The sequence below is a fragment of the Ceratotherium simum genome, chromosome X (assembly GCF_057802395.1).
Source record: "Ceratotherium simum simum isolate JZ-2026a chromosome X, ASM5780239v1, whole genome shotgun sequence".
Taxonomy (NCBI): Eukaryota; Metazoa; Chordata; class Mammalia; order Perissodactyla; family Rhinocerotidae; genus Ceratotherium; species Ceratotherium simum.
The window spans coordinates 4969569-4994778 of record NC_141940.1 but is presented as its reverse complement, the minus strand read 5'-3'; the positions used below and the strand labels follow the sequence as shown (position 1 = coordinate 4994778).

General features: G+C 40.6%; 1 protein-coding gene across 5 annotated transcripts in view; it reads left to right on the top strand.

Moving 5' to 3' along the window:
* The window catches only part of MTM1 (myotubularin 1), a 104160-nt gene that overhangs the window by 20379 nt on the left and 58571 nt on the right, over nt 1–25210 (top strand). For 4 of the 5 annotated variants that reach the window (XM_087426810.1, XM_004443192.2, XM_087426809.1 and 1 more), the window contains exons 2-5: nt 1853–1925; nt 4849–4921; nt 6705–6799; nt 20508–20618. In XM_087426810.1, the coding sequence (XP_087282936.1) occupies nt 1863–1925; nt 4849–4921; nt 6705–6799; nt 20508–20618 (342 nt within the window). In that variant the 5' untranslated portion in view covers nt 1853–1862. The remainder of the gene's footprint in view (nt 1–1852; nt 1926–4848; nt 4922–6704; nt 6800–20507; nt 20619–25210) is intronic. The other variant, XM_087426811.1, reaches the window with a different exon arrangement.

Genomic DNA, 25210 nt, shown 5'->3' with positions numbered 1-25210 from the left:
TAATTAAAAATAAGGGGAAAATGAGGACTTTCCTCTGTTATATTTAGTTCATTTTAAATCGAAGTTTTTAAAAGAGGATTGAAGAAAACAGGAAGACTCATCTTTCTTTTATGCTTTATAAATAGGAACAGGAAGATGAAGACTGAGTTGACTGTATAACCCAGCATCTTAATTTCTTATATTGACTTGACAGAATAATTTAACTTTTGTTTGAAAACATTGACATATTATTAAAATTTTTTAAATATCACGGTATCTGATTACTAAAAAGTAATTTTATATCTGTTACTGAAGAAAATCTCCCAAATATATTATCTTGTTTAGCCAATAGAATAATTTCAGAGCATAAACATCTGACTTGCTCTATCTAGTCCATCTCATCCATTCTGCTGTCTCTGAGAATAGTGGGTTATTTTGCTTGAATTCGAACTTAAGGTTAGAGAGGTTTTTCAAGGCTGTTTTGTCTGAATTTAATTCATTTTAGAATTATCATCTATTAATCTTTTAAAAATTATTTCTAATTTTAGGTCGTGCTACCTCTTAGTATTTTTTTGTTTAGTATCCCTTTCTATAAAGAATATTTTATTTTGCCCTAATTGTTCATTTTGAAGCTCCAGTGGTAGTTCCCTAGTTCCAGTGTTCTGGGATTTGGTGAACCAATATACGAGCTCACTCCACCATGATGTTTCACAAAATTGTGTATTTTGCACATAATCATCCATTCACTCATAAATAGTTATGAATGCCATCTGTGTGCCAGGATAGAGCCGTGACCCAAATGGAACCTCAGCCTTGCCCTTGGAGAGCTGAACTCTTGTAGGGCAAGCCCAGCAGTCCTTATCTTGTAAGATTGTCCTCACCTGGCCATCTCTCTGCCTCTTCATCTCAGTGGTTACCGTATCTGCATCTTCGTCACCTCTTTCAGGCCTTATTTAAGAACAGGGACCAGCACTGCACAGCTATCAAATCCCTAGGTTTGTGCTGAGGTGTGTTAATATTCTCCATGCTGGGTTTTCTTAGTGAGTGGTGGTTCTTTTAATGAGCTTGGCAAAAAGATCCCATGGGTATCCACAATCAGCTTGTTGAATTGGATGTGGTTTACTTCTCAGTGACTTCATACAGCTCTCTCTGCCATTAACTTTGATAAATAAAATAACCAAAGCATTACTTACTTTCCTGTTATTGCTGTAATCTTCACAAGTCTAAATAAAACCTTACGTTAAAATATTGTATATGTTCTGAATATGATGCTTTCATTTATGTCTGAATTGTGATGAATATTCATTATTTAAATGAAGTATATACTTTCCCTAGAAAATACTGATTAAGTCAAATCTTACTAATTTTATTTCCATCAAATCCATGCTGCTTTAAGTTGCCTTAATTTGGAGAAAACAGAATTCTTAAAGGGGAAAATTGTGTGGGTTCAATTGTCTACCCTTTTTATCATTCTGCTTGGCTGCCTCTAAATTATCTTAAAAAATTAAGAAGTGTGGAAGTTTGAGGCCTGTTGCACAATTAATAAACATTAAGAATTTTCAGATGACAACTGGAATGTTCTGAATCCAAATTCTGAGAGTACATGTGGTGTCTTTCGCTGAGCTCCCCCATGTGTACTTGGCTGCCCTATTCTGTTCTTCCATAGTTCCCTGCACCTTCATCGGAGCTCTTGCACATGACCTGTGCTGTGGTTGTTCCTTTGTGTGTCTCATTCCCACTGGAGACTGCGGAAATAGTGCCTAGAAAGTGTAGTACTGTTTGTTCTCAATTGCAATATTTAAATTTCATATGTCACCTATGTTTGAAATTGCATACAAATTCAGTTGATATTGAATGTTGTCTTTCTTGGTAGAGTTTCCAGTATGGCTTCCGCACCAACTTCTAAATATAATTCACACTCCTTGGAGAATGAGTCTATTAAGAGGGTAAGTTGAGTTTTCAGATTTATCTGTATTTTTCTCTGCATTTCTCTTTTCATATTTGAATATTAGGTGGTCATTTTGAGTTTATTGAATTATTAATTTCATTATTCATCCACAATGTAAATTCTTCAATACATTTTGTTTTGTTTATTATCCCCCCTTGTTCCGGAAAAGACAGAATGCCTGATATATGTTAAGTGAGTTTTACATTTGTAAATCCTTTCATGTGATTTCATCTTTGAGAACCTCTGTCTTGTGAACTCCTGCCAGACATTACATTTAAGAAACTAGGCAATCCCTCACCCACCGAAAGCTTTCAGAAAGAGGTATTGGAAGGCCGAGGCCCCCTGAGCAGGCTGTTACACCTTCCTAAATATTGGTGTTATTTTCTAATTATGATGATAAAATTGTTGTATGAATAAAACAAATAGAACATTAGCAGAAAATGGTTCAAAATACCGAGGGGAAAATTCTGTAATTAGGGGGAGATTTGGGAACGTATATTGAAAGGAAGGGATGAATTTAGAATTAGCTTTCTTCATGGCTCTGTAAGGGTTTTGATACATGTTATCCCCCAGCAAAGGTTAACGTACACTCCCACCAGCAGCGTGTAGGTCTGCCCAAGCAATCAGGAGGAGCCACTAGTGTCCCTGATTACTAATGAAGGTGACCTTTTTAAAAAAGTGAGTTTATTTATTATCCATTTGTATTTCTTTTGTGAAGTGGCTGTTGGTGTCCTTTGCCTATTTGCCTTTTGGGGAATTTGGAAGGCTTCTTTTCTATTGATTTATAAGTATTCTTTATATATATTATCATAATCAACCCTTTATAATATACATTACAAGTCCTCTTCCTAGGTTATTGTTGGCCTTTTAATTATACTTATGATGTTTTGATTTTGAAATACAGAAGTTTAAATTTTTTGTGTGTGTGTGAGGAAGATCAGCCCTGAGCTAACATCTGCCAATCCTCCACGCTGCCAAAGCATGGCCTGACAAGCGGTGCATCAGTGCGCGCCCGGGATATGAACCCCGGCCGCCAGCAGCGAAGCGCGTGTGCTTAGCTGCTATGCCACAGGGCGGGCCCCAACTTTTTTTGTTGTTTTGTGAGGAAGATCAGCTCTGAGCTAACATCCATGCCAATCCTCCTCTTTTGGCTGAGGAAGACTAGCCCTGGGCTAACATCTGTGCCCATCTTCCTCCAGAGGTTTAAATTTATTATGTAATCACATCTATCAATCTTTTCCTTTATATTTTCTGCCTTGGTCATGTTTACAAGGACCTTTTTCGTCCCCAAGATTTCATAAGTTTTTATGGTATTTTAGTATTGTTATGGTACAAGAATCAGTTCTAAACACGAGTAACTTGAAGAAGGTAATTATAAGTCCCTGTGTAACATTAATAGAAAGTATATCCTGTGTTAATCCCATCTTATCCTGGGTTAATCAAACATTCGTTTCCCTTTTTTTGTGGTTCAATTATGCTTTCTTCTCCTGACCCAGAACTGTGGTGTTTAAAAGGTATACTGAATATTAAATTTGCTCATTATACTTGGTTTTTGTTAGTGAGAGGCTGTGTTAAAGGAGGATGGTAATTTCTTTCCAGTCTTATCATCTATATAAGGTGTGTGGTTTTGCTCCTCATTGAGGAAGGCATTCCTGGCTAGGAACGATTTGTCTTGCCTTCCTAGTTAAAATGCTTAGCTTGCAAGCACTAAAACATTGAAAACCAGCTAGGAATTTTCATTGTGTGCCTGAATAAAAAAGATAAAACCATTAAAAATCCAGCAAAGCACGACTGTTTGACAGGTTCTATCTTACCTAAATACACACTTTGCATTTCTCTTGTTTCATAATACTTTACATTTGCATAGCCCTTGATAATTCACAAAAATGTGCTTGTGCCTTTTGTTTCCCTTAATAGTCACACAACCCCTTTGAGGGAAGTATTACTAACTTCACACATGAAATGATTGCAGTGTGACTTTGGAAAACAACTAGAAAAAAAAAGAATGAAAAGTAATACCGAAACAGCCTTTTGCCCAAACAGGTGTGAATGGTGTGCCTCAACCGTCCTGCAGTGGACACAGGCAGTGTGCCATTGGTATGGATGCACCAGGGCAGCTGAATAGATTGAAAGACAGCTTTACCAGGCATCCAAGTCACGACAGCCATCTATGGCAGATTAGCCTCTTAGAACCACCTGTGGGTTTTGGTGGGTAAGACGCTGCCTCCCTGGCACAGCTGCTGCAGCCGTTGTATGAGGCACATGCCTGGGAATACCTCTAAAGCCGAGAGGCCTAGAGACCTAGGAAAGGAACGTGAAGAATTTGTATAGATGATTCCTGCAGCCCTTGTCTGCTCATAAGCTCAATGACAGACCTCTGTTTCTTTGTAACTCATTACCTACATGAGGAAGGATCTTAGTAAAATGGGAGACCCAATTCGTAATAACAGTTATTGTCTGGCATTGTAAGAAGATTCTGTAATTCCTGTTGCTCAGTTAAGGCCCCATTGAAATGAAGTTTTCATTCCTACTCTTAACAAAAGATGACTAAATATTTAATGTAAAAGAAAGCAGCCACAGTATATATATATATATATATATCTATAGAATACACTTAATATTTACTTTTTAGCACTTTCCTGAATGCTGTTAACTGTAAAGTGCTTGGAAGGGGTGTTTAAAAATTAATATTATTGAAAAGCATGCTAACGTTATTTACAGAAAAAGTTAACACACCTAATGAATGTTGATGCTAAGTTGTATTTTTTAGTGTGACTTTTCCGTGCCAATATTCTATAATGGTAAATATCTCTCTAATTCTTTTCTTCAAAAAGTGTATTTTGGTTGATTGTGTTCCAGGTTGCTTAAAAACCTGTGGAAATGTAATGTTGTTACTTCTGATGCTACTGTTTCATTTCCAGAGTTCTAGGGATGGAGTTAATTGGGATCTCAGTGAAGCTGTTCCTCAACTTCCAGGAGAAACTCGTGTTACTGGTAAGGATCCTATGAAGTTAGGATTTGCATAACTTGATGAGAGGTCCAGCAGGATCAGATGGCTTCAATCCCTCTTGCTCTTTAGAAGTCAGATTTAGACAAATAGGCTAGCTTTGTTTAAAAGTGTTAACAGAGAGAGAACTCTCTGCATTAGTTTCTTCATCAAAGAGTTCTTTCAAGAGCTTCATGCTCTCCAGGATAGTGATAATTTTTACTCTGTACCAAAGACTGAGAATTATTTTGGAAAAAAAAACATGTGGGTTATCTCTAGAAAGTCTCTTATTGGACCTATAAGCTCTCATGGTTTGAGGTTATAAGAACAAAATGATATTAACGTTTTCTAGTCTATCATGTATGCTTCAAAATGATCAACTTAAAGGCTTCAAGTCTAAGTATTCTCTTCTTTGGAATTTAGGAGACCATACTGGTTTAAAATAACTTTCATTTGCCAGATAACTGATGTTATTAATATTGATGTAACATTTTGATTGTTGACTTATTTTTTCATGATAAATTCATACGAAGAGGAAGGTATTTACTTTGGAAGGACCAGTTCATTCTGGCTTAAGAATAGAAGCATCTGACAGCTTCCAGGCCAAGTGCTGATGTTGTGGACATTCACATTTTACATTAGAGTCCACAACCTCCTCTCAGATTCCCATGTATTTGGTGATGATGCAGTTACCATCATTTCACAAAACCTTTCAGTTTATTGACTAAGTTCTGGGTTGTTTAGCTTAAATGGCTAAAGCATGGTGCTAATTAGATTAAGGTCATAAATATGGTGCCTTTGTGAATTAGTTAGCCATGCACCATGAGTAACTATTCCATGTCCACAGACTTGCACATGTGATCCTAGTCTTGAAAAGGAAACCAGTGGCATGTGTCCATCCCAATTTCTGGTTAAAAGCAGAGGATAGCTTACTTTTGGTGGTCTTCATATATAAAGTTTTGGTGCCCGGTATCAGTTCTAGAACCTTGAGCGAGGTAGTCAGTGATTGAATTAGCATGAAGTAGCCTTACTGGGTATTTTTCATTTAGCATCTGAGGAGAAAGGGATTTCAAAATTATTAAAAAAAAAATTTGAAAGCCGTTAACACATTCAAGGACATCCTTGAAAGATGAGAAAAAGATATATTTTTCTTATAATAAATTAAGTTTCCTGATTTAGTTTCTCCTTATGTTTGATTCTACCAAAGATGTATTATTCTCTTGGCCATCTGTTTTATGTCACTTAAATGTTTGAAATGAATCTAGCTGAACTCTTCTCTGGACTTTTAAACGAGAGAAAATAGACTATAGAAACATTTCTACTGCTGACATTTATTTATTAAAAACATCTCTGTTGTTGTGTGATTAGAGGTTGGCAGACCTCAAGCCCTATCTGATGGTTAGTCCGTGAGACTGTCCTACAAGAATTGCCATCTTCTGGTTGAAGTAGCCCAATACTTACCTTTCCGACCACCCCAGGGTAGTTCACTTCTCATTCACTTCTGCTTTCCAGCCGTTCTCACCTTGCCCCAGATAGTGACAGCAGTGTGGGAAAGCTCAGGGAAGTACCACTAGTGCCTGGAGGTAACATGTGGCCCCACTAGTTCCCCCGCAGCCCCACCCAACCTAGCATGGCAATGTAGAAACATTGCCAGTGCTTGCTTTCAACCTTTTCAGTGATTTTTTTATTATAGTTATTCTTAGCCAAATAGTTTATATTAAATTAGTGCCATTTGTTGTGTATCTTGGTATATATTTCCATTATTTTAGGGTACTTTTTTTATCTTAATAGAGAAAGAAGTTATTTACATATGTCCTTTCAATGGCCCCATTAAGGGAAGAGTTTACATCACAAATTATCGTCTTTATTTAAGAAGTTTGGAAACGGTAAGTAGAATCTAAGACCATAAAGATGACCCTAACTGTTAAAGATAATGCTAAATTGTTGCTCTTCTACCTTGCAAGACTGACTGTGGATCAGATTAACATGGGGGTACATTTGCTTCTCAACTCTTAATTTTTGGCTTATGCAAAGCTCATTTAACACTAACACCTATATGTGTAGGAATAGAATAAATTTAAAAAATAAGTTTTGTCCCTCAAAATAGTGGGGAGGAGCTGGTAACTGTACCCGTGTGCTAGTTTGGAGAGGTTAGTTAGGTGTAGAACAGTGGTTCTTTACCAGAAACACAGATGAGAACCACATATGGAGCTTAACAAATACTACAGATGCCCTAGATGCACTGCATCACAATATCCAGGCCTGTAGTCCAGGTACAGCTATAATTTTTAAGACATCACAGAGGAGGATGCTGATTGAATTCCTCATAAAGACCCACTGCTCTAGAACTTTCCACATGTTCAATTACAAAGCACTAGGTAGCAGTTTAGAACTAGGATGAGTATAATGTGTCTTAGTGCCACTCTAGCTTTTCATTCCACAACCATGAAATGTTTTCCACAGCATTTCACAGAATATTCTACTGATGGAACAATGAGATGGACATGAGATGCTCCAGAAGGGAAAGAATGAGTAAATAGCTGCTGTGGCTGACTGCTATGGTAGATGTGGTGGGTTGCCCACAGGCCAGCCTGAAGAGGCAGCTGTGTTTTGATGAGATGGAGGAAGGGGGAATAAATCGGTCCAGGGTACATGGAAGAATAGCCTACTGCAGCTTATCCACAGGAAATGTTGAGACCGTTGGGGGAATCTGGCTTTTGTTTTATTGCTTTTATCCCACAATTTCTTCAGAACAGTTCTAATCTAGATTAGTTTTCATCTTTTGATTTTTTTTAAATTATGTTCATTATTGTGTCCAAATTCTGAAAAATGCTATTTATTGCTCCTAATGCCTTAGCTGTGGGAGCCCACTTATCTAGTGTTCATAGAATCACAGCGTTCTGAGATTGGGCATTTTATTTATGTGAATATCTTCAGGCTTCTAAGTAAGACTGGAGCTGAACAAATGTTCTAGTTTTTAAGAATGCAAAAGAAGATTCTGGAAATTAACAGCAGTGAGCTAGATGTCAACCCTTGGCAACAATTCTAGAATTAATCATTTAAACAGATGATTTTTAAGTACCTAAGAAAGAAAGAAACCATTGGGGGTGTTATTGACACATTGTCTCGATTGACTCAAGGCATTTGACAGACCCTGACAAAGAAACATGGGTAAGAATGATGGCAGTACGCTTAGGTGGAGTTATATAGACTGTGTGTTAAAAGCTTGATCCCAACCAGGAAGGGTGGTCGCTAATGTCTTGCTGTGTGGGGCCCTTCCTCTCCAGTGTTTCTATTGCAGTGCAGATGAGCACATAGAAAGCAGGCGTGTCCAATATGTGAAAAACACCCAACTAGCCAACGTGCTGGATGACATAATCCAGGTTTGAAACGATCTTAATGGGTGGGCTAGGATATTGGAGTGAAACTAATAATATGAAGTTTAGCATAGATAACATTTACTTACTAAAAACCAGTTGTATCAATAAAGGATGGAGGGACCCAAGCTTATTTGGTCCAGTAATTGGACATGATTGATTAAAAAGTTAATATACCTGTAGGCTGAACTAACAAAAGTATAATGTAACACCCAGACGAAATGAGATGCTGAAGGCTTCAAAATGAGACAAAATGGCACTCTGAAGTGCTGTGTTCAAATCCAGGTGCTACGTTTTAAGAGGGATGTTGACAAGTTAGAGAGAGTTCAGACAGAGGGAACCAGGCTAGTGAAGGGGCTGCAATATAAGCGATGATCAAAATAAATGTTGCCGTTTCGTCTGAAGAAACAAAAGACTGAAGGGAGACAGAGCTACGTTGGAATATATAAAGTGCCTTCTGTGGAGCAGGGGTTAGACTCACTCTGTACAGCTCCCAAGGGTCAAATTGGGACAGATTGAGAGATTTATGCTAATATATGCAAGAATCATCAAAAATTAGAATTAAAGCAAATGTTATGGTGCCTTTCACCTCAGAGACACTTGGCTTGTTGACCAGGCATACATGCCCAGTTCCATTTTGGGATGGAACTGGGGAAATAATATTTAAACTGTGCTGCAGTGACAAGATTGTGTATATTGTGTGATCTTACCTACTTAAAATAAACAAAAGCTATCTGTAGAAAAGAGGCTGGAAGGAAATACACCACAAGTTTTAAAGTACTTGGGATATGTGGAGAGTGGAATTATGCATGCTTTGTTTTCTTCCTTCCGCTTGGAATAAGCATGTATTACTTTTATAATTGGGAGAGCACTTAGCAAGCTTTATTTATTTTGCTTTCATATGGCACTCTAGAAGGTGGGGATTAGCACTGAATGAGTGAATAAAATGCCCATTTGACACTGACTACTAACTTTTTTCTTCTTCCACTAAGTTTTACATAAACATTTTGACCACTTGGCCACAACATTTAGTCCAAGTATAAAAGCAAGCAGCTAATGGCAGAAAACATCATATATAAAGAAAGCCACTTAAGTGGTTATGCAGAAGCCTAAAAACATAGTTATCTAGTGTTTCTTACTTAAAGTCCTAAACAAGAACATTAATTGTGGATTCTGCTGCAAAATGTGAATGCTTTTCTGTGTGTTTGACAAAGAGCTGTCATCTCACTGGCATTTTGAAGTGGACCCTGTTGGTTTCAGGTATGTAAATACTGCAGTGAGAGTGCAGCTGACTCAGGAGTCAGTTGTCACGTTTCATGAGGTGGCGAGGGCAGGTTCTCTGCTCCTGTTCCCCAGGGCAGTAGAAGCACAGTGGTCATTTCCTTAGATTGTCACGGTGGCCTTCTTCCACCTGGCCCTCCTTCATGGTCTTCTCCCTCCACTCTGCCCTGCACGCTGCCTCCAGAGTGATCCTCCATAGAACTAGGCTGACCAGCTTACTTCTCAGGCCTAAAACTCTTGTTGGCCCCCTATTGCCCACAGAATAAAATCCACTCTCCTTTATGTGGCATAAAAATCCTTCTGATTTCTCCAGCTTCAGCTCATACCACTTCTCCCCATCCCATTCTCGAACTATGCAATGCCCCTTCCCTTTCCTAGCATGTGAGGCCCTTCCATACCTCTGTACCCCCTCATATGCTGATCTCCCTGCTCCTGGCTGCCCTTGCAGAAGCCACTCTTCGTCCTTCAGAACCCACCTCAGAAATCATGTCCTCTCTGGAGCCTTCTCCAGCTTCCCTCAAAGGACTCCCTCCCTCTTTGTGTCCCCATAGCCCTTTTTCACTCTCTGTTAACACTTACTGCTGTGAAACCTTCCCTGGCTGCCCTCTGTAAGCTTGTAATACCCCTCCCAACACTTCCTCTCCCCCTTCCATGTTTGTTTGTTTCTCCTGGGCCCTTGCCACTATCTCCTATTTTATATATTGCACTGCTGCGTCTCGTTCCTTGTCTGTCTGAGGACAGGGATACTCATCTGTCTGTTCACTGTGAACTCTCAGCACTTGGGACAGAGTCTGGCACATTGCAGGTACTCAGTCAGACTGTGTTGAATGAAGGAATTCTCTCTTGTTTATTTGCTGCCATGTCTGTGGCCTTAACTAATTTGAGTCCTTTTGGTCCTCCATGCCTAGCTAGCACAGTGTCCAGTAGATAGTAGGTGCTCAGTAAAAGTGTATCCAGTGAGTGAACTTGGGAGGGAACAGGCCTCGTCACTGTGGTTTGACCACAGCATGGGCCCTACTGAATCATGGCGTCTTGAATACCAAGATTGCTTCTGGAGTTTAGAAATCCTGTAGCTACCTTTTGACCTTGGGAGTGCTCAGGAATTTGGCTTGGGGTCAATCTTGTGACTACAGTAGGGGCTACTTTAGGCGTGTAATACTCTGTAATCTGGTAGACTACCATGGGGAAGACTGTTTCCAGGAACACTTTGGGTTTGGGTGCCATAGAGGATGAGAAAGACACATTAACCCTTTGCTCATTCATGCATTCATGTCTTTATTCCAGAAACATCCAGTGAGCACTGCGGTGAATCTGACACTATGCTAGGTGAATGTTAGGGAGACGAGTAATTGCGATGTAATATGGCAGAGCTTGCAGTGGTTGCATAATGCTGTGAGGTTACAAGGGAGAGGATGATTAACCCTGTGATGAGTCAGAACTCTTTATAGAGGAGGTGATACTTGAACTGAGTCTCAAAGAATGGTTAACAATTTCCTGGACAGGAGGGAGAGTGGGAGGAGCGTGTCAGGTAGAGAGTTTCCATATTGCGTGTATAACAATATGAAAAAACACCGTATACCATGGAAGTGGCTGAGTGATCACAGAGGGAGGAGTGGGGAATGGGAGGAGTTGAGGCTGGAAGAATAGCCAGCCTCAAGATTCTTGTAAGTCACAGTTGAGCGGTATGCACGTTACATGGAGAATGACATATCAGATGTGTATTTCAGGAAGAAAAGTCGGGTTGTGGTGGATTAAGGGAGGGAGAGACTGGAGGCAGGGAGACCAACTAGGAAGTTATTTTAGTTTTCAAGGTAAGCATTAAGGGCCTACAGTCATAGTTGTGATAGAAAGGAGGAAATATCCTGAGAGATTCAGGAGGATTTTGGTGGGCATTTGGAGGTGGGAGTTGAGAATGATTCCTCAAGTTGAGACTCGAGTTGAGAATGATTCCTGTGATTTTTTTTTTTTTTTGCTTGAATGGTTGGAGCTGCTCCTATTCATCAAAATAGACGTCGCAGGAGAAGGAATATGTTGGAGATAAGCCCTTGGGGAAATAAGTCTGAATGTGTGGACTTCAACTATACAACTACTCGGTGGCACTGTGTCAGAGCAGTTGGAAACGTGACTCTGAAGCTTCCGAAGTTATTAGTGTATCAGTATATGAGATTACCTGAGACAAGTATGTGACCAAAAAAAGAGATGAGGGCTGAGGAGAGAACCCTGGGGGACATGAACATGTTTCTGTGCTGGGGTGAGAAAGAAGAGCCGGTGGAGAAGAAAACGAAGCAGCAATCAGAGCAGTGGAAAATCTCCTGAGAGAAGGCTGTGGTAGAAGTCAGTAGAAGAGAAAAATCTTGGGAAGGAAGGGAGCGAACCATGGAGTGAAATGTTGGAGGGTTCAGTAAGATAAAGAATGAACAGAGGCATGGAGGGTGGCCATCGGGAGGTCACTGGGAGCCCCGGTGAGAACAGATTCTGTGGAGGCGTGAGTCTGATCGGTCTCTCTCTTGCTCCTCCTTCCACCTCGTGGTGGAAGATTCTCTAGCTGCCAGGCCTCAGCACACTTCTGTCTATCCCTTCTCCCCATGGCTTCATCTGCCCCCTTGGCTTCAGTCTCTTCTCTACTGCTAACATCGTGTGTTAACAAAGCTCCTTAGACTTCCCTGAACCCTGTCCCACTTGCTCTCATCCCATCCAACGACAACTGACTGGTAGACAAAGCGGATGCTACCCCTTCCCGTTCCGTAGTCTTTGTTTTCTAGTGCTGACCTTTCTTCCGCCCCTACTTTCTCATTTCTTACTGCCTGCTGGAGATCCCTCGATTTTCCACCTAGCATCTCAGATGCATGGCCAAGCCGAACTTCTTCAGCTCTTTTTCCCTCCCCAGTTCCTTCTTTTGGTGTCCTTGTTTCTCTTGATGGTGCTACTTTTCTTCCTGTCACCCTGGAGTCACCTCTCTCCCCCTCCTACCATCTCCTCTGCAGTCTTCTTCACATTTGCCTGCCCTTTCTAGTCCAATTGCCCCACCCTAGTCCAAGGTCTCATCTGTCTCCCAGGCTATTGCAGTAGCCTCTCCCACTCCACTCTCTCTAGCTTCTTGAGACAGTCTTACAGTCTTATCATTCTTCTGCTCAGAAACTCAGAGTGGCCCTTTCCTTCCTCATTTCCAGTTCCTTAGCCGGTATTCCTGGTCCTCTACAGCTGGCTCCTCCCCAGTCTTCTCACCTCTCTCCTGTGCATCCCTCCATGCTCTGGCTCAGGGGCACTGCTCACTATTGCCTAAACAAGCCCTATGCTTTCTCCCCTCTGGACTTTCTTCAGGCCATTTTCTCTGCCTAGAATACATATTCATCTCTACCCCAACCCTACCATTCACCTCCCCTTTAAAAGTTATTTTGAAATATTTAAGATAGAAAGTTAAGATAAAGAATAAAATAAACATCTGTGGATCCCCCACTCGGCTGAAGAAATCCCATCCCCCCTTCACTCCAGAGGTAATCACCATCTGAAAGTTGGTAATTCTCACTCCCCTTCATTCCATACACCCCTTTTTAAAATAGAACGAAGTACAGGAGATGTGTAGGAAGCTAAAGGAATGGAGGCTTTTAAGCCTTCCAACTGAGCAGATGATAACCCTTGGGCAGTATAATTTGGTCCTAGGATTAGGACTGCTGACGCGATGAGAAACGAGCTGTGTATACAGTTTTCATTTTCTGAGGATAAGTCAGAAACAGTATGTTCTTCCTGGATTAAATTCAAGGAGAAATTTGTTGTTAGGGTTTTCTCTAAAAGATAGGAACATGGTGATTCAATACCTCAGGCAGAGCATCACCCAAAGATTCTTGAAGGCCCTCTATAAAGAGAGAACACATATTAACTTTTACACAGTAAAGGTGAGGGCCTAGAGTAACGGAATCTATTTACTTTGCTTTTTGATGGTTTACCAGTGCAGAGACAGGACTTGGAGAATAGAGATGCGTGGACGACTGACATGTCCATCAGATTCTGTCTCTCAAATAGCCAGTTCTGAAATGGGCTTCCGACAGGTGCCAGGTATCCTGCCACCCAGGAGCTGGGCATCTGACGAGTATGGCAGCACTTAGGTTCCATAATCGCTCTAATTGTCTGCAGTTGGAGCTATAAGCCTTGGACACCACCTGGAGGGGAGGAACAGTTTATCTGCTATTGCGGACATTTCAAAGCCAGACCTATAATTCTTCCCCAGAGGGAAAGCCCGCCCACTTCATTACAAGCATGAACAAAGAGGATTCCTGTAGTGTTTTTCTTTTCAAGAAAACACATTGGAAACTATTCAAGATTGTTCTTTTTTAGGTCCTTCTGTCTAGTGGATTTGGCACTTCTTTTCATTTTAAAGGAGGTGAAATAAGCTAAAAAGACTATAATAAACCATCCCAGTGTGTCTGTAAGGAAGAACATAGGATCTGTACTATTAGGTATTCTTTTAAACTTCAGTCTTAAATCATCTCTTTATATTGCTGCTACAAAGTGAATGCTGTTTTCAGGTTAAAAAAGAAAAAACACTTCCTTCTGATAATCTAGGTTTCTTCGCCTCTGTTCCCACTCCTAGTTTGCCAGTCCCCAAACTGGAGGGTCTGTGGGCTACTGAGCCTTGATGTTGAAAGTCTAGTAATGAATTTAATTAATTGGTTCCACTCTGACTTCAGGCTTTTAGACCACAGAAAGGGTCTCATTGCTGCTTTGTCAATTCCTTTAATCTCAGACTGACCTCTCATTACATCCCCTCTACATCAGTGACAAACTTTCCATGTTCTTTTATTGGCCTGTCTCTTGCTCTGTTGAAAAGTTCAAAGTCATCCTTGCTGAGCTCCCATAAATTCCCTCAATTCTCATAAAGACCTGATGATGTCTGTTTTCACCATCCTTTCCTCCTCCTCTCCCATCTGAGAGGAAGGAACTAGACATCTTCTTTCCCAAAGCAAGGCCCTCTATTTGAGCCTTGCTCCTTTCTCCGTTGACTCCTCTGGAGCCTGAGTGCCCCATCAGTTGTTCTGGTCTGACATTTGTGGTTTTCATGCCCCTCTTCCCCGCAGCTCTGTTCAAGTCTCTTTATTTTAAAACACCTTCTTGAATCCCTGCTAGCCCCTGATACTTTATCCTCTTTCTTCCCCTTCTTTGCCAGACTTCTTTAAAATTAGTCTACACTTGCTGCTTCCACTTCCGGACCATTAACTCCTTCACTTCTTGGGGTCTGGCTTCTATTCCCTATTGGAACTACTCTTTCACTGCTCAATTCCAGTGGCCTTGGTTGAGTCCTCAACTTCTTAGCTTCTCTGCAGCCATTGGTATTGTTGATTACTCCTGCCTTCTTTGTCGCTTTCTTTGTGCATTCTTGGCTCTTCTCCCACTTTTGCCTTTTGCCTTTATCGCAGTTCATTTTTTTCTTCCTACCTCCTAAATGTATATTTGCCCCAGGGTTCTGTCCTCACCCTCTTCTTTCTCAGTTGTCACTTGCTTTCCAATTCTGTAGCTCCAGTTCTGATCTTTCATTCTTCATTCATTGACTATTTGAGAGCCTGCTCTGTGTCAGGCACTGTGCCAGGCATGAGGATATAGTGGTGCTCACAGCAGACAGTCTCTCCCTCATGAAGCTTTAGTTCTGATGGGACTGACAGATGTTAATTAGATAATCACACCAGTATATAACAACAGGCTGTGATAAGTGTTGCATGGGAGTAGTACAGGAGTACAGTAGTCTGAGGAGACTGGGAAATTATCCTGAGAAAATGGTGCTTGACCTGTGGTCTGAAGAATGAATAGGATTACCTAGGTGCTTGGCAGGGGCTGAGTTGGAGAGAATAAGCTGAGAGAACAGCATTTTAGAGGCCCTGAGACCAAAGGGAACCTGAAAAGATGATAGTGTCGCTGGGTTGGGGGCAGGGAGAAGGGTAAGTGATGAGGTAAGGGTGGCCAAATGACCTAGGTTTGTAGACCCTGTTAAGGATTTAGGTTTTGAGAGTTGAGCAGTGAGAAGCTTCAGAAGTGGCTTAAGCAGAGGAATGATAACATCTGATTTACTTTTTAAAAGATCACTCAGGCTGCTGTGTGGAGAGCAGATTGTAAGAGGAGCAGCAGTAGATGCAGAGACCACTGTGCCTATTCCAGTGGTCCAGAGAAGTTGCTGGTGGAGTTGGAGGGAGGTTGACAGATTTGAGATTGATTCAAGAGGTAAAAATGAGAGATTGGATTAAGGATAACAGAGAAGGGATGTCAAGGATGACTCCTAGGTTTCCAGCTTTCGTAACTGGGCAGGTGGAGCGTCAGCCACTGAGATAGGAAGGTGCAGTTTTGGGGAGAGAAACATCATGTGTTTTGTTCTGGACATTTTGAGTTTGAGAAGCCCTTGGGATCTCTTCCAGTTCTGTATTTCCAGCTGCCTCCTAGATATCTGTACTTGATTAATTTATCATAACCTCAAACCCAGTGTATCTAAAATTGACAATGTTAATCTTTCTCCAAAATTCCCTCCTGTGTTCTTCACATCTCTTGGTGGGGCCACCATTGTCCCAGACACTTGGGCCTAAATCTGAGTCATCTTTGATTTTTCCCCCTTGGCTCATCTGCTTTATGCTTTCCACTTTGTCACTCTCCACTTTCAGATCCTCATGGCCTCTCACTTGCACTAAAACATTAGTTTCTAGAATTCTAAGGAGTAGGCGTAGCCCTCTCCTTGTTAGTGCCAAGTGCTCAGTGCTGCTAGATGACTCTTCATAAAGCACCATTCTGTCATTGGGTTCCTCTTCTCAAAACGCATTCTGTGGATCCCAGCCACCCTGATCCTAGCCCTGGGGTACTCCCCAGGGAATTCCCCTGCTACCTATCTTAAACCTGGCCCACTGTTTTCTTTATAAAATCCCCCATGCTTTCCCACATGTGTAGCTGATGTCACTGTTACTTGTTTTCGGAAGACCAATCTGCAACTGCTATTATTCCATCCTTTAAGGATCACCTTTGATGTTGCCATTGCCACAGAACCTTCATGTGACCCAATCAATAGGAAATTGTCTTGCCCTCCTCTGACCTCTCATTCCACTTTGTCTGGATTTTTTTTTTCAGTTATTTTATTGAAATCATAAAGGTTTATAATGTTGTGTAATTTCAGGTGTACATTATTATTTATCAATTTCTGTATAGACTGCATTGTGCTCACCACCCATAGTCTAATTTTTATTCGTCACCATACATATGTGCCCCTTTGCCCCTTTTGCCGAGCCCCAGCCCCCTTCCCCTCTAGTAACCACTAATCTGTGTCTTACGGCTCTTGACACTTGCAACCTAGCATTGTGGCTATTCAGGTACATGTGTCTTATCTCCCAGACTCCCTGAGCTCTGTGAGGGCATGGTCCACATCTTATTTATCTCTGTGGTCCCTAGCATCCAGTACAATTTCTGTTACTCAGTATACACTCTAGAGAGACAGTGAATGAATACATCTTTTTAGATTATTTGTTATATTTACTTCTCAACTATTTTAGAAACTTAGAGGTACAGAGGCACAGAATTTTGAGTTAGAATGGACCTTTGAGAATCCTTAAATATAAATGATATTTAGATAGTGATGGCTCAGGTTTCTAGAGAGTTAAGCTAATTTTCCTATTCCTGGATCTTCCAGTTTGGCTTGCTGGGTTATCTGATCTTGAACTTGTCATTCGGGAGAATGTGGCAAGTAGCCTCATTACACTGTGGGTGCCTTTGGTCAGGAGCTGGCTGGTTCTCCTCAGTGTCCCATTTTCTGTTTTGTGTTGGGTCAGGGCAATCAGAGCTATAGAATTTATTCTATTCAGAGACAAAGAACAGCAAGGTCTCATCTCACTTTTTCTTTTCTTTTTTGTGAGGACTATTAGCCCTGAACTAACATCTGTTGCCAATCCTCCTCTTTTTGCTGAGGAACATTGGCCCTGGGCTAACATCTGTGCCCGTCTTCCTCTACCTTACATGGAATGCCACCACAGCGTGGCTTGATAAGTGGTGTGTAGGTCCGCGCCCAGGATCCAAACCTGCAAACCCCGGGCCGCCGAAGCAGAGCGTGAGAATTTAACCACTATGCCACTGGGCTGGCCCCTCATCTCATTTTTAATTCTTCTGCTTTTTTTTTTTAATTCTTGCTTCCATGTTGATATTAGAATGTCAGACTTTTATTTAGTGTGTAGTCTATGTATTTTTAGATGTAAGTTTGACATTTAGGAATACAGTTGAACCAGGCACTCATAAATCTCAATATAATCTAAGCATAATAACAGACTGCTTGATAGTATGTTTTTAATACCTAGATTGTATTGAGAAGTAAATAGATTATAGTATGCAGGTATATATGTACACAGTTATTGAGTAGTGTCTTTTTTCTCTAGGTATTTGAATTTCAGTCACGTAGTGAGGTGTCTTCACCCCATGGCAACAGCTAAAAAATGCCTCCTTATAGGTACCAACCGAAAGACTGCTGCTTGCTAGAGCAAACCGATCCACTATATTTGTAGAGCACAGTTGTGTCTTCCAAATACTAGGATATTCTCTGCTATAATAATAATAATAACTTCATGGTTTTTTAGCTACCATGTGACAGGCACCATGCCAGCTACTTTTAAATCCATTATCTCTAATCATCTCTACAGGTAAATGTGGCTGAGAGATAACAATAACTCGCCAAAGTCATCCGGCTAATAAATGTCAAATCTCAAATTTGAACCAATTTTGTCCAACTTAAGAGCTTGTGCTCTTTTCTAGACACCATGATAACCATACTCTTATGCTTTTTTAACTTTTTATTTTGAAATAGTTATGAACTCTCAAGAACTTGGAAAAATAGTACAGAGGGATCCTATGTATACATCACCCAACTTCTCTGATAACTGTACTGCTTTATCAAAGTGAGGAAGTTGATCGGCACAAGACAGTTAACTAACACTGACTGTACTTGAATTTCACCAGTTTTTTCATGCACTCATTTTTAATGTTTTTGCATGCAATTCTGTGCCATTTGACCCATGTATAAATTCATGTAACCACCACCAACAATCAAGATATGCAACTGTTCTTTCACCACAAAAGAACTCCCTCATGCTGCCCCTTTATAGCCACAGCCTCCTTCTCCTCAACCCCTGGCAACCACTTCTCTGTTCTCCATCTCTACAATTTTGTCATTTCAAGAATGTTATAAATGGAATCATACAGCACTTGACCTTTTCAGATTGGCTTTATCCGCTCAGCATGATGCTCATGAGATCCTTCCAGGTTGTTTCATGTGTGTATTCATAGTTCATTCATTTTTGTAGCTGAGCAGTATTCCATGGCATGGATGCACCACAGTCTTAATACTTTTTGAATTTCTAGAATGCCCATGAGCTATATTTATATTTTATGAAGAAATGCTTAGTTTTTTTATATTGTATTTTAAGCAGAAGGATTTAAAGTAAAAGAAAAAGTAACTTTATTTGTATCCCCCAAAAGGGCACCTTTTAAAGAACAAAAATTCAATGAGCACCTTTTAAGGTTTTCCTTTATTATCAAGATCATCTAAAACAGCATTAAAGAAAATATTAAAAAAAATTTGTGTAGCCCTTCCTGTCTTTGTCCATATGAAGATATATATTATTGTAGTCACAGTGTATTTTGTATGCTGCTTCTTTCCACTTGAATTTCTTTTCCCATATTATATATATGGGAATATATAATATACTATAATTATTCTAGTAGCTGCATGTCTGTTCCATTGAGTGGACTAACTATGCTTTTCTCTACCCTGATGTCCACCTCTGGCTCCATCGACCATCTTCATGCATATAGCTTTTCCTCCTGTTGCACAATAGCTATAAGATAAATTCTTAGGAGTGCAGTTATGGAGTGAAAGAGTAGGACCATTTTTGTGGCTCTTTTGATGTGTGTTCCCAGACCTTGGCTTGAATCTCAACCCTTCCTCATGTTTAATAAACAAGTTACTGAAGCTTTTTAAAGACTTGGTTGCCACGTCAGGAAATGAGACTACTTCACCTACGTTTGGAATGTTTGTGAGGATAAAATTAGATGACGCGTGCAAAGCCCCTGTGGCGGTACCTGGCACAGACAAGGTATTCCGTACCTAGCAGCTGCTGTTATCTCATTACGATGATTGCGATGTGACTTCACTACCGTGATTCCAACATACCAGCAGTCTCGTGGACCCCTGACACCCAACATTGCATAAGGAACAATGGAGAAGCACTGTGAGGCATTCAGGCCCTTCTCCTTTGGGAAATGCACCCATGCCTAAAATAGGCACTACTTCCAGATGCTTGGTTTCTAGTGGGGGAATACAGACATGTAAATTCAAGACAAGTCAGAGTGAACCAAGTGGGGTAACAGCAGTCTACATCGAGTGTTGCAGAACTTCCGAGGAGGAAGTGATGAATTCTGTCTGATCTAATTGGGAAGCAGGGCTTCGTTAGAGGTGATGCTTGCTGAGCCAGAGCTTAAGCCATGGGGAGAATTTTGGTAGTTGGGAGAGATAGATCATCCTAGGCAAAGGGAACACCATACACAAAGCACAGAGGCCTGATTTTAGACGAAATGTTTGAAGAACGGTGAAGGCATTCACTTAGTTGGAGCGCAGAATGTTGTGGGAGAGCAGCCTGCAGAGACAGGCTGGAAACGACATCACAGGGCCCTTGAATTGTGACCCTGGGTGTTTAGTCTTTATTCTGTAGGCAGTGCAGAATGGCAGATGTTTGGGGATGCATTTTGGTTGCATAACTGACTATCTTAATGCTTGCTCTTTCATGTGTGATCTATATCATATTTTTGTTCATAAAAAGTGGTACAAGGGCTAAGGTAAAAATTCCCGGAAAGCATATGGTTGTTTTTTATGTTTTTGACATCTTAATTAAACTGACAGAAATATTGACTTTTGTATTTTTGTTCATTACAGGATTCTGCTCTAATACTTGATGTTCCTCTGGGTGTGATCTCAAGAATTGAAAAAATGGGAGGCGCGACAAGTAGAGGAGAAAATTCCTATGGTCTAGATATTACTTGTAAAGTAAGAGATTCAGTACTTTCTTAAGCGAAAAAAGGCATATTAGTGTTGAATGATAATAAAAAGTTAATGTGGGTTTAAAAAAAAAATCAAAGACCCCTGTTCATCTAAGGCCCTGGCATGGTTCTTCCCTCGTGATCAAGCTTTCCCAAACTGCCTGGGGAAATAGTTGCTATGAAAGGGACCCGCTGTTGTCACCAAGTGTGGGGGCTTGAACTGGTCATTTTGTTAGCTTGACTGAGTAGGAAGAAAACTTTATAGATAAAATTTCACACTTTTCAGTTTTTGCCCCAGTCTGCTCCTGGTGTCCCTTCATGTGATGTGTTACCAGCTAGACACTTTCACCCCGTGACAGGAAGGAGAAATACAAGAGATCTTGCCCTCTGTGAACAGGATGTGTTCTTACCTCTAACAACCTTTCTAACTTCTGCTTAGATAGTTTTCAGAGGTAGCAGCCCAACATTTTGGTTTGGCACAGTGAGTGGCGGGAGTGGCGGAGATGTAATGATACAGTGTACTCAGTTATAGTAGTCACCATTTACTGCGCATCTGCGTCAGTCCAAACATGTGATAGGTCCTTTGCATTTAATCCTCAGAGAGGGACAGTGGCACCCCCATTTTATAGATGGGAGGCCTGAGGATAAGAAGAGTTGGGTAACTTAGCTAAGATTATCCAACACATGGTAAAGTTGGCGTCCAAATACAGTGAGATAATCATTCTGCAAACAACACAATAAACTTTCTGGCAAGAAAATTTGCTTTCCAGGTGTTGAGTATCAAAAGACTACAATCTGTGGAATAATGCCCAATCCTAGAAAGAGCTAGAAGGGGTTTGGAAGTCATCTGTACCAGTGGTTCTGACACCTAGATATGCATCAGGGTAACCTGGGAGGCCTTTTTAAAAATGCGGATCTTTGGGTTCTACCCCAAATCCCACTGTAAGATGATCTCTGAAGGCTGGGTCCCAGAAGGTTGGGACTCGCAGGTATCTCGGGCGACTTTGAATGGTCAGTCGAGTATAAGGGTAAGCAAACTTTTTGTCTGTAAAGGGCCAGATAGCAAATATTTTAGGCTTTGTGGGACAGTAGGATCTCTGTCATACATTCTTCTTTGTGTTTTGTTTTTTCAACCCTTTTAAAATATAAAAGATATTCTTAGCTTGAAGCCCATGCAAAAACTGACCTGAGCTGAAGTTTGCTGACTCCTGGCCAGTCCAATGCCTGCATTCTAGGGGTGGGGAGATGGGGCGTTTGCTAAACAGGATTACTTGCCTAGGGTTGCCAAAGGAGCCAATGGAAGAGCCAGAGTTCAAACTCAAGTCTCTTTTTCCTAGTCTTATGCACTGTGATTTCTTAAAACCAATCTCCTATCCTTTTGTTTGGACTATGTATACAATATGATTTGTCTCCAGTTTATAAAAGATCGAGACTAGTTCACTATCAGAAACCAAAGATTATGTCATTATCAGACTTGAACTGAAATTCTCCGTTACTCCCCACCTTGGCTTTTTTTGATTTTTGTTTTAATCCAAGCTATCTTAATGCCTTATCTATCTACCCTTTGGGGCCTAGAAATATGGGCATTTACTTTTAAGGAAGGTTTTTGCATTTTACTTAAAGAGATGTGTGGGAGTAGAGTGTTGATATTACAGTACTCAAGGGAAATTGGGGTTGCTATTTTGATCATTTTGAAGTCACTGTCATTCTAATACATTTTTTTTTTGTGAGGAAGATTAGGTCTGAGCTAACATCGGATGCCAATCCTCCTCTTTTTGCTGAGGAATACTGGCCCTGGGCTAACATCTGTGCCCATCTTCCTCTGCTTTATATGGGACGCCGCCACAGCATGGCTTGATAAGCGGTGCATTGGTGCGTGCCCAGATCTGAATCCGCGAACCCTGGGCCGCCGAAGCAGAGGGCACGCACTAAACCACTACACCACCGGGCCAGCCCCCATTCTAATACATTTTTTTAAAAATCCTATTTGTTGCCTTATCAATAGGAAAAACTTGTATTTAAATGTCAATCCTCCCTAATTAATAAGACAGGACACATTCTTACCCTTTGACTGTTTATTATAAGAACAAAGGACTTAGGAATAACTGACCAGGCCTAATTCTCAAATGTGACATATGTGTATTTCTTGGAATTAGCATTGAGCCCAAAGACGATGGCCTAGAACAATGTTGTAGCACAACCTTTTAACTCAGTTATCTCCGTGGAAACACTGATGTCTCAAGAGGCGAATTCCATTTTCTCGGTAACAGACCTAAAGTTGGTGGACAGGGAATCTGCTGCAGTGGGATAAAGACTCACTCTCCTGTCTCTCATAGGTCAGCTTTCATCTGCACTCAATAACCATAGTACAGCTGTGTTTCTCTCCTGAAACAAATAGTTATAATCCCTACAAATTTGGTTCTACCAGTTCTGCCTATGGGGATTTCTGCTTGCCAGTAGCAACTTTCACATGGTGGATGTTGTCCCAGTGGATGCTGTCTAGCAGCAGAGAAGAAGGTAGCTCTGAATAGGTTTATTCTTACCATCCCTACAGCCACATCGCAGCCCCTACTGACAACTTGGAGCATTAAAAATAAAGCAAAGCCAAACCATACCACCACAAAGCCGTCTCTCTTCTTCCATGCCTCACCCCCGTTTACTTGGTTTACAGAGAGTGTGGTATTTTGAAGTCAGCTGTGATGGGTGTTGTTTTTTTAGAAATGCATTATAGAAATGACGCCTCAATAAATCAGCCCTTCAGCGTTGTTGCAGTGGGGGTGTGTTTACTTCCACTCGTTTCTTGTAGCAAGGCTTGGCTTGTCGCCATGTGACCCAGTTGTGAAATAGGCCGAGGGTCTGACTGCGAGACTCTTATGCCACAAGGCTCTTTCCCAGGTGTCCTTCCCTGACGAGTCGGCCTCTAGGGAGACCAGGTAGAGCTTACCAGTTAGTATATGCTCATATTTCTGTTACAAGTTTGGTGACCTGCCATCTGTGAGTCATTTGCCTTTTCCACTTCAGTTTTCTTGTTGGCAATTTTCTTTCTGTCCTTTAATTACGTCTGAATCAGATGATGACAAGAAGTTGCTTGAATCACTTGTGCTTTGGCACATTGAAAGTAGTTGTTTGAATCACTGATAGAACAGAATATTGATCTAGAAATGGTCTAGTTTCTGGCCGAGTGATTAAGAGAATGATGTTACAGAGTTATCATCTGACCCAAGGCTGTTAGGAAGAAAATTCGTCATGGGTCTTTGAGCCCTGAGGATCCTTGGCTATCCCATGCTGTACTTGTGGCTTGTTGCAAACCCTTTAAAAGCATATCATCTTATTGAAATGATTTTTTCCTTCTACTTGACGAGTGCTTTGCATCATGAGCCAAAAACTAATATCCCAGTTTTCTTGGAATATGTTGTGAATTGTTTTTTGGATTTTATTCATGAAGTTCATGCTTTTAAAAATGAAAGCACAGAATCCTGGAGCTGGCAAGGCCCAGTAGATACCATCTGTATACAGAGTGATCAATCTTGGGTGGTTCCTTGGAGGTCTTAGAGTCTAGTTCTTTACATTTCCTTTGCTGCCGTTTGCATTTTGGGATGTCTTGTATATGGCCAGGCCTTTGCTGGTCCTTCACATTGAAGACTTAGGAAGCTTTAAGAGTGCTCTTGAGATAGTAAATGAAAAACCACTGAAAAATATGAAGATCGTGACAGCCTGGAGGGCAGGGACTGGATCGGTCTCACTCCTGAAGTATCCCTAGGGTCCAGTAAGGTGCTCATTTTTCTGAATTGGAAGTGCGATGCAGAATAGAACATTTTTAGTGCTCAGCCATCACTCAGTCACAGCACCATGACTGATTTAAGAGACAACCTCAAAAACTTGAGCTTTGAAAATAAGATAGACTGTAATATATTTTAATATATAATACAAATTGACATTTAAGGGAGCTTATTTTGTTTGGATTTGATTTAAAAGAAGGTTTTCATGATTATTAAAGAAATATGTATTGGAAACTACATTTAAAATCTGGTTTTGAGCATTAATTTTTAGCATAGTAATATGGAGTACTTTAATGTGGTTTATATAGAACTCTGTGAAAGTAAAATTGTATAGTAAAAATATATTACATTACTTGTATGAGAGTTTAAAATGCCAGTCATTAACTAATTTTTAAAAATGAGACTTTAAAGTAAAAGCATGACGAGAGAGGAAGAGCTTCTGTATTTTAATGACATGTTTGACAATTCTGAGATTATATTTGATAGCAGATACACATTTGAGAAGTTCTATGAATAAAATACTGTTTTATAATTAAAATACCTGGGAAAGCAGTTGAAGTAGGTAGACATAGAGATGATGTGCATGGCAAGGTTTGATTTCTCTTCTTATAAAATGAACGTTAGCTCTGTCTTCTCTTTAGCATTGGTTGCTTTGTCTCTGTGTTCACGACTACGATGAGAATATTTTCAGGTGTTCTTAAACCAGATATTTCAAAATATCATACAAAACAGTTTTCTTAGTAGTCTAGATTAATTGCCCTTTCAGGTAAGTGGATCTTCTGCTCTCTTAATTGAATGGAAGATGTTTTGCTAACAAAGG